Here is a 10147-nt window from a genome sequence, read left to right as displayed (position 1 = left end):
AGGGACCAGGGCGGGACCAGAGGTGGAGCTGAAGGAGGGACCAGAGGTGGAGCTGAAGGAGGGACCAGGGCGGGACCAGAGGTGGAGCTGAAGGAGGGAGCAGGGCGGGACCAGAGGTGGAGCTGAAGGAGGGACCAGGGCGGGCCCAGAGGTGGAGCTGAAGGAGGCCCCATCAGGTAGACTGTACAGGGCCCCATGATTTCTATCAGCGGCCCTGGTCCCGCTTCTTTAAGTAGCTTCACTCACTCCAGTTATTTTATTTACATTACAGGAAGTCTGACCAGAATGGTCCAATCACAGAGCAGTAAGTGAAACGTGAAAATCTAGTCTTCACTAAATATAGTAAAAATAGTATAAATAAAAGTCCAAACTGCTTTCTCACAGGAGATCCAAACCCAGTCAGTAAAATTTCATAGAACTGTGTGATTTTAAAAAACACGTTTCAATCCTTTGTAAAATCTCCAGCTTTAAATTTCAAATAATACTTGGCGATCCTGCCATGAGGGTTCATGTACCGGCACTTCCTGCTATGGGATGACAACACTCCGTCCTTGTCCCCCAATTGTGCTTTTGCATTGCGACTACAGCGGAACATTGGATTACGAGAATAATCCGTTCCAGGAGAATGATCGTAATCCAAAGTACTCGCATATCAAAGCGATTTTCCCCATAGAAGTCGATGGAAATGAAAATACTTTGACTTCTATGGCATGCAATACCGCATGTGGCCAGAGGTGGGAGGGGGGCGCCGGAGAGCCTCGGAAAGGCATCGGGACAGCTCGGCGGAACTCGGAAAACCTCAGAAAGGCTTGGGAACTGAGTATTTCTGAACGGCTTCTGGCGCCACCGCACCTCTGGCCAAATGCGGTATTGCACACCGCTGTGGCGTGAATCCTGCTAGTTTTGGGAGACAACACCCGCAAACCGAGTCAGAATTTTAGAGAAAAAACAAAAAACGCTCGTATTGCGAAAATCTTGTTAACCGCGTTAGGCTGCTTTCACATTGAGGCGTGCAGCCGCGGTGACGGTATAGCCGCGCTATTTGTAGCGTGGCTATACCGTCGTATTTACCGTGATATTCGGGCATAGGGGTGAGGTTTTAACCCCCGCTAGCGGCCGAAAAAGGGTTAATACCACCCGCGTTGCGGGCGGTATTACCGCGCTTTCCCATTGATTTCAATGGGAAGGCGCGGTATAGGAGCAGTGAACACACCGCTCCTATACCGCGGTAAAGATGCGGCTAGCAGGACTTTTGGTGCGCTCCTGCTAGCGCACCGCTTCAATGTGAAAGCCTTCGGGCTTTCACATTGAACACTACAGGGCATGATTTTTCATGCGGTATAGCAGCGCTATTTTTAGCGATGTACCGCATGAAAAACGCCTCAATGTGAAAGGGGCCTTACTCGCAATCCGAGGTTTCACTGAACGCAGAGATTTTCCCTCATTTAGCCCACAAGCCGAGCAGGAGGAACTCTAATAGATTCCTCCATTCACGCCAAGCAGCATGGATGAAAGAATCTCCCCTGGCAGGCTTTTTTTTTCTTCCGTGGATGGCCACTAATCCCGTGAGCTGCTGAATACCCAGTGTCTGCATCTGATTGGATGCAGTCAGAGTTCGGCAACATTTTTCCACCTGGATTATGGGCGTGTCACTTGCAGGGCGGCAGCGGACATCACCTCCAGCCTGAGCCCCCTCCTCACCCGAGGGAACAGGAGAAAAAAAAAAAAAGTGCAGCACTGGGAAGAAAGAATGGGGGCATTCCCGCAAGGTCTGAATATCGTGGCATTAGGGCTGCTTCACACCACAAAAACGCACACCAGATCTGTTCCGGATGCGCAATGCGCATTTTAACGCTTTTCTGGATGCATCCAGGACTCTCCCTCATGTGACCGTCCTGGAGGATGACTTTGGTCAGCCCGGGTGGTGCGGACACGGTCATCCACATCTTGGTTTTGGCCAATCCAGCAGAAAAAAAAAAAATCGGTCAAAATTCAAAGTGAAGATCAACCAGCTAAAGTTTAGATCTACGCAAGTTGTGTAATAGAGAAGGGTTAGAACCCCTGTCAGGTTTGAATTGTTGTCTGTGTCCCCCAATAGCGGGATCCACCCTTTTAGATGTTCTACAATCATCGTCATCCAGGACAGAATTTGAGTGGAAATCCCACATTTGTCACCAAAAAAGGATTAGAAAGGAAACCTTCCAAAAAAAAGGGGGCCAATCACCAACGAGGGGACTTCCTTCACTTTGGAGAAATTTTACTTCCTGTTGAGCATTTTGGAAAGGAAATGAAAAGAAAAATTTCCCCAACGTCAGACAGGGGTGTCTTCTCATCCTCTCTCCTCCTGGCCACACGTGTGCTCCACCCCAGCGAAGTGTACATGTTTATGTGCCCCTCGCTGGTCAGATCTTGGGACGCCCCTATTAGGTCAATGGTCACCGTTGGATCTTCAACGTTTTATTGCACCCCCACCTTAGTGTTCCTCAACAGTGTGATGAAGGAAGAACGGACTCCATTCTTCTTCTCACAGCAGGACAGACTATTAGAACTCTGGACATGACGAAAGGTTAAACATTGTAAACATAATGTCTTAATGGATGAGGATCTCCTTTGCACACAGCAGGACAGACGGACCCCCCCCCCCCCCCAACGGAAAGAGGAATGGACAGAGCCAGAAGTGAGGAATGGACAGAGCCAGATGTCAGAGCCAGATGTGAAGAGCCGAGTTTCATCATCACCATCGCCTGGTTCGGGAAATTCTGGAGCCTGAGAAGTTTTATGTATGGTGGCGGCTGTGAAAACCGGCTGATTGGACTTCTTCCAGAAAACTGTAAAAATAGGAAACAGGAAGCAGAAATAATAATCAGAGAATACAAAAAAAAAAGTTACATTTACGGGCTTTAACCACTTCCGTACGTTTATTAACTGCAAAGTCGTGGACATTTATTTTTTATCAAATCACAAAAGGCGTATGGAGCTGATCCGAGCAGCTCTGTACCTTGTGATGACCAATCACAACGATCACAAAATGTAAACAGTATGAGTGTTTACATTTTAGAGCCCGCCCCTTCCTCTCACAACAGAGGAAGGATGAACCAGCGAATAAACGATCATTTATTAGTTTTAGATTGAAGGGGGTAGCAGACTCAGGGTAGGTGGGTTGGGATTGTTTGTATTTAACCTGTTCAAGTCCTCCAACTCTCTTGTACACAACGTGGAACGGAACACCGCTCCAGGTGAAGCCTGGAAGTCAGATCTGCCAGTAATCACCCCCGACAGGCGCCGGCCCGCCTCGCCACCGTAAAAATCTAGAAACGGAAAAGAGGCTGGCTGTACTCCACAAGTGATGATGATACCGATAATTTATTGCAGATAGAAAAGACAGCAGCAGAAAAACACTGGAATGCTGACGCGTTTCACACATTGAAGTGCTTGATCACAAGGAGGCAAAGGTCTCTCCGCTGCTTACTTAAGAAGGGTGAAAACTCAACCCCCTTCCAGATGGAACCTAATTGACACATTTAAAGCGGAGTTCCACCCAAAAGTGGAAATTCGGCTTTAAGTACTCCTCGCCCCCTTACATGCCACATTTGGCATGTAATTTATTTTTTTGGGGGGGGGGGGGGGGGTTTATTTTGAAGGGGACTTTCTGTACCACTTCCTCCTTCCGCCAAGGCATCTCCTCCTCTCCCCCTAGGTGGCCCCTACCTCTAGGCAATCTTCTGGGACATGCGACAGGTCCCAGAAGATTGCCTGTCCACTCAGAGCGCATTGCGCGCCCAGCCGTGAAGACACAAGCTGTCACACCTGGGTGCCCACAGCTCTAATGACGGCGCCGCAGAGATGAGGGGGAGAGGCGCATGGGGTACCATTCCTCCCACCGGAACCAACAACGGGGCACCATTCCTCCCACTGGCACCAACGACGGGGCACCATTCCTCCCACTGGCACCAACGACGGGGCACCATTCCTCCCACTGGCACCAACGACGGGGCACCATTCCTCCCACTGGCACCAACGACTGGGTACCATTCTTCACACCAATGCCAAAGATAAATTTGTTTACCCACCGACTCCAGGACAATTTCTACTCCCACTGGCCACAGTCTGACCCCCCTAAAGTCTGACTATAAAGGACTGTAAACTGGCCCTTTGTTTAGAACGTTTGGAGACTCATGTTCTAGAGCAGGGGTCTCCAAACTGCGACCCGAGGGCCAGATGTGGCCCTTTGCTAGCCTGAATCCGGCCCTTGGGGCACAATTCTTTCCACTAATTTGAGGCACTATTCCTCCCACTGACACCAACAATGGGGCACTATATCTTCCACAGATACCAATGATGGGATACTATCCCACCTACTAATAGGGGGAATACTCCTCCTCCTATTGACCACCAACCCCGAGGCCATATTTATCCTCACTGATGCCGGGTCTGTGACATTTTCTGCCCCTGCTGGCCACAATCCGGCCCTCCTAAAGTCTGAAGGACAATAAAGTGGCCCTTTGCATGAAACGTTTGAAGACCCCTGGTCTAGAGCATCCTAGAAGCACCAAAGCTAGAACACACTATTACACATGACTATAAGCTTTCTTCCATCCAAATCACACAGAATCCACTGCACTACGCAATCCAGGAATGGATATTTTGTACACAGTTGCATTGGTCCATTAGGATCCCAATAGATCATCATGTCGTACGTGAAAACTCTGTACTGCCTCACAGCACACAGATTGCCTGGAAAATGCTGGTAGCACAATGCATCTGACTGGTTGTCACATGGAAACACAGGCAGTACTTATTTCAGACACCCTAAAAAAAGAGGATCACATCAGGAGCCTAGAACAATTCATACTGTAAAATCTCTGCCAGATGTGTAGGCCAGTGGGGCGCCCACGTGAGGAAGCTGTGCAGAGATCCAGGTCTCCCCGCAGGCAGAAATCTATAGTGCAGAATTGATGGCAGTGACGTGCCATAGAGGTCGCGTCACGGGGCTGTGGGTCGGAGACGGGTGATCCGAGCCGAGCTGAAAATAACAATTAGGGCAAGGGGATTAGACGCCGCTTATAAGGGCAGCTTGGGGGGTATTACTAGCTGAAATCCCCTTGTTTTTCATGAGATCCATCGGCTAATCCCCCGGAGAGAAGGGGGTGGCACCGATGAAGACTTCCCAGGGAGGCAAGGGGTTAATGTGTACCTGTCATGTCAGGAGAACCCAGTAGACACCTAAAAGGTGCTGGCTCATAACTTGGTATCCAGACTAGAGGTCGACCGATATGGGTTTTTCTCTGGCCGATGCTTAGAAATCTGGGCGGCCGATGGGAGATATATGATGCCGATTTTTGCGACCAATATTTAAGGCTGATTTTTTTTTTTGGTGGCACTGGAAGATGGCACTAGCAGAAGGCACTTATTGGCACTGGCAGGTTGCACTGGATGGCACTGAAAGATGGTACTAGCAGGTGGCACTTATTGGCACTGGCAGGTGGCACTAACAGGTGACACTGGCAAGTGGCACAGGTTGGCAGCACTGGGTTGCAATAGTTAGCACTGGTTGGCATTCGCAGGTGGCACTGATGGCTTTCGTTGGCACTGGTAGGTGGCACTGGATCGCACTGGCAGGTGGCACTGGATGGAAGGTGACACTAATTGGCACTGGATGGTGGCACTGGTATTTGCACTGGCAGGTGGCATTGGCAGATGGCACTGGATGGAAGGTGGCACTAATTGGCACTGGATGGTGGCACTGGTATTGCCACTGGCAGATGGCACTGGATGGCAAGTGGCACTAATCGGCACTGGCAGACCCCCTCTCCCTCCAGTATAGACCCCCCCCGTTACAGACACCAGAAATCGGTGTGTGTCCCACGAGCGCGGGCCCCTCCTCCTCTGTGGGCGTAAACAGAGAGGAGGGCCGCCGCGCTGGGTGTACCAAGATGGGCGCGGCTCCGGAGCTAGGCTGAAGCCGCGGTCTTTCCTGATGCTGTGACCGCGGCGGCAATCCGCGGATTGCCGCCGCGGTCACAGCATCAGGAAAGGCCGCGTCTTCGGCCTACCTCCGGAGTCGTGGCACCGCTAGCGGCCATGTAAAATATCCATGTAAAATTTCTCCATTTCTCGATATATCAGTCGACCTCTAATCCAGACCAATCAGGGGCCCTGAATAGATCTGTATTTAGTCTAATGCAGGGGTCTCAAACTGACGGCCCTCCAGCTGTTGGGAAACTACATGTCCCATGAGGCATTGCAAGGCTGACAGTTACAAGCATGACTCCCACAGGCAGAGGCATGATGGGACTTGTAGTTTCGCAACAGCTGGTCTAATGCCAAGTGTGCCACACCTCTCTACAGTGTGCCACACCTCTCTACAGTGTGCCACACCTCTCTACAGTGTGCCACACCTCTCTCCAGTGCACGCCTATGGAGTCACAGGGACACATGGCAGAGCTTGAACGCATGTTACGGTTTTTATTGAATAATGAGGTCTGCAAAGTCAAGAAAAATACCCGTTTATCTACCAGAGATCCAGTGAACTCCTGACTTCCTGTCTGAGATGACAACAGACTGCCTCCGTTCCACTGAAATGCCAAGCAAGGTAAACAGCTGGCCCAGATCTCCCAGGTGGACTACAGTACACCTACCCTTTGTTATGGAAATGAGAAAGGGAGGTCTACCTTGGTCTAGAAAGCTCCTAACTACTTGCTCGATATGACAACACTATGGGCCAGATCCACGAAGCAGTTACGCTGGCGTATCTATTGATACGCCGCGTAACTTCTAGTTTGCTCCGGCGTATCTTTGTTTTGTATCCACAAAACAAGATACGCCTGAAGCTGGGCTAGATCCGACTGGGTCCGTCGGATCTAAGGTGCATATTTACGCTGGCCGCTAGGTGGCGCTTCCGTCGATTTCCGCGTTGAGTATGCAAATTAGCTAGATACGCGAATCCACAAACGTATGTACGTCCGGCCGGCGCATTTTTTTACGTTGTTTCCGTAAGGCTTTTTTTCGGCATAAAGTTACCCCTGCTATATGAGGAGTACTCAATGTTAAGTATGGACGTCGTTCCCGCGTCGAATTTTGAAAATGTTACGTTGTTTGCGTAAGTCGTTCGCGAATAGGGCTTTGCGTAGAATTACGTTCACGTCGAAAGCATTGGCTTGTTGCGGGTTAATTTGGAGCATGCGCACTGGGATACCCCCACGGACGGCGCATGTGCCGTTAAAAAAAATACGTAATTTACGTTGGGTCAAGACGTATTAACATAAAACACGCCCCCATCTCATCCATTTGAATTGCGCGCCCTTATGCCGACAAAGTTAACTTACGGCGCAAATTCTTTCAGGATAAGGAAAATACGATGTAAGTTACGGCGGCGTAGTGCATCGGAGATACGCTACGCCGGACAGAAAGATGCGCTGAGGTACGTGGATCTGGCCCTGTGGCTCTGTTCCACTGAAATCCCAAGTAAGGTGAACAGCTGGGCTGTGATTTTATTTATTACAGCAAAAAGTTAAAAATATTCAGCCAGATTCAGGTATAGTTACGCCGGCGTATCAGTAGATACGCCGTCGTAACTCTGAATCCGCGCCGTCCTACATTTAAGCGTATGCTCAAACTGAGATGCGCTTAAATGTTGCTAAGATACGAGCGGCGTAAGTCTTCCTACGCTGTCGTATCTTAGCTGTCTATTTACGCTGGCCGCTAGGGGCGTGTACGCTGATTTACGCCTGGAATATGTAAATCAGCGAGATACGCCTATTCACGAACGTACACTCGCCCGTCGCAGAAAAGATACGCCGTTTACGTAAGGCGTTTTCAGGCGTAAAGATAAACCACCAAAAAGATGGCGCAGCCAATGTTAAGTATGGACGTCGGAACCGCGTCGAATTTTGAAATTTTTACATCGTTTGCGTAAGTCGTCCGTGAATTGGGCCAGCCGTAATTTACGTTCACGTCGAAACCAATGAGTCTTTGCGGCGTAATTTGGAGCATGCGCACTGGGTTACGTCCACGGACGGCGCATGCGCCATTTCGTTCAAAACGTCATTTACGTGGGGTCATGCTTTATTTACATACAACACGCCCACCTCTTCACAATTTGAATTAGGCGCACTTACGCCGGCACATTTACGATACGCCGCCGTAACTTAGGACGCAAGTGCTTTGTGAATACAGCACACCCGCACAACTTTAAGCCGCCGTACGTGATTATGGCCAACTGTGGTTTTCATTTTCAAAATGATCAGTCTCTTGTTTATAGCGCAAAAAAATAAAACCGCAGAGGTGATCAAATACCATCAAAAGAAATCTCTATTTGTGAAAAAAAAAAAAAAAAAAAAAAGGATGTCAATTTTGTTTGGGAGCCACGTCGCAGGAAAGCTGAAAATTGGCCTGGGCAGGAAGGGCGTTAAAATGAAGTGCTTAATCATTACCGTAATGATTAAGCACAGATCAGATGTGTGAAACGCATTTACGTGACGAACACTTGGTGTCCCTGGTGTATTTTGACCCTCTGCAATAAAAAGAGACTATTGGAAATTTGGGCTGTGCAGCCATTTCTTCTTTTTCTCTTGTTGTCAGCCCTGCCTAGTTCTTCCCTCCTGGAATACAGAACGCCTACCTCATCATAGGGATGAAAAGAAGGGGGGCGTTCTGGAGTCCAGCATGGGAGGACTAGGCAGGCCTGACAACGCTTGGAATTTAAGTGCAGCAGAGTTAAAGTGGTCACTCACTACAGGGAGGTAGGAGCTCCCTTTATTTCTGGCAGGATCAACAGCAGCTTTCTACACTTATGGGCCCGGATTCAGAAAGAATGGCGTAAGGTTCTGCTGGCGTAGCGTATCTCATATACGCTACGCCGCCGTAACTTAGAGAGGCGAGTACCGTATTCACAAAGAACTTGCGCCCTAAGTTACGGCAGCGTAGCGTAAATTGGCCCGCGTAATTCAAAGTAGGCTGATAGGGGGCGTGTTGTATGGAAAGTAATCGTGACCCCACGTAAATGACGCGCCTAACGAACGGCGCATGCGCGCATGCTCACGTTGAATTTTTTCCCTTAGTTACGCCAGCACAATGCTTAGTCGACGTGAACGTAACCTACGCCAATCCCCATTCACGTACGACTTACGCAAACGACGTAAAAAACGACGCTGTTCCGACGTCCATACCCAACATGACTTACCCCTGCTTTATGAGGGGTAAAGTTACGCCGGACCTACGCCTTACGTAAACGGCGTAGCTAAATCCGACAGGGCGCAAGTACGTTTCTGAATCGGCGTATCTACCTCATTTGCATATTCGACGCAGAAATATACGGAAGCGCCCCTAGCGGCCAGCGTAAATATGCACCCAAGATACGACGGCGTAAGAGACTTACGCCGCTTGTATCTTGGCAACAGTGAGGCGTATCGGATTCTATGAAGCAGTTGCAAAGATACAACGGCGCACATTCGGACTTACGACGGCGCAAGTCCTTTGTGAATCTGGCCCGTAGAGATTTTAAAATTGACAAAATGTGGGGAAACGTTCACATATTGTGCTGCAGCCCTTATTTTTATTTTGCCCAGACAACTCCCTTGGCCGACCGATTTTACCAGATTGTTGATTAAATAGCTCCCATCCTTCCTCTCATTGCTCCCTGACATGATCAGTCGGTACATTAAGCGGCATGCGCCGACGGGCCATCCAGTGGTTAATGATATCCTGGTGTGTGAGCGGTTAGTGTTTCTACTCTCCATGCAAATGCTGCTACACGAGCCTGCTGAGCATGTAAATAATTGAGAGAAGAAGAGACCTGATCCCTACAGGAAACAGACTCCCCCCCCAGGAACATTCCTTCTAATGACCTCCTGACACACTACCTGGGGAAAGTGGTGGCACCTAAGGGGTTATTTTATACCTTTGGCTGGGACCACCCAGAGAGAGGCAGATTGGTTGAGTCTCAGGACAACTTTCCAAGGAGGAAAACATTCTGGTAACCCAACACAGCTCGATCCCCCCCATCCATTCACATTCTGTATAGGAAGCACCAGAGGGAAAATCTGACCAGGTCCTTCCTTCAGACTAATTGTTACACAAAGGCTGCTGTGCCGTCAAGTGATCTCACTTTGGCCTTAAACACATAAAGATATATTTATTGTTTGTTTTG

At 49.3% G+C, this 10147-nt stretch overlaps 1 protein-coding gene across 2 annotated transcripts in view; it reads right to left on the bottom strand.

Moving 5' to 3' along the window:
- Positions 1-1717: 1717 nt before the first annotated feature.
- The window catches only part of VPS45 (vacuolar protein sorting 45 homolog), an 85973-nt gene continuing 77543 nt past the window's right edge, over positions 1718-10147 (bottom strand). The window contains exons 15-16 of one of the 2 annotated variants that reach the window (XR_005744830.1): positions 2713-2828; positions 1718-2676 (exon numbers count right to left, since the gene is read on the bottom strand). Coding sequence is in view for 1 of the 2 variants with exons in the window: in XM_040333747.1 (XP_040189681.1) it covers positions 2777-2828 (52 nt within the window). In the remaining variant the exon portion in view is untranslated. Of the gene's footprint in view, positions 2829-10147 lie in introns of both variants that reach the window. The other variant, XM_040333747.1, reaches the window with a different exon arrangement.

The sequence above is a fragment of the Rana temporaria genome, chromosome 13 (genome assembly GCF_905171775.1).
Source record: "Rana temporaria chromosome 13, aRanTem1.1, whole genome shotgun sequence".
NCBI lineage: Eukaryota > Metazoa > Chordata > Amphibia > Anura > Ranidae > Rana > Rana temporaria.
Note: the sequence above shows the minus strand (reverse complement) of the source record. Positions and strands in the feature narration are given on the sequence as shown.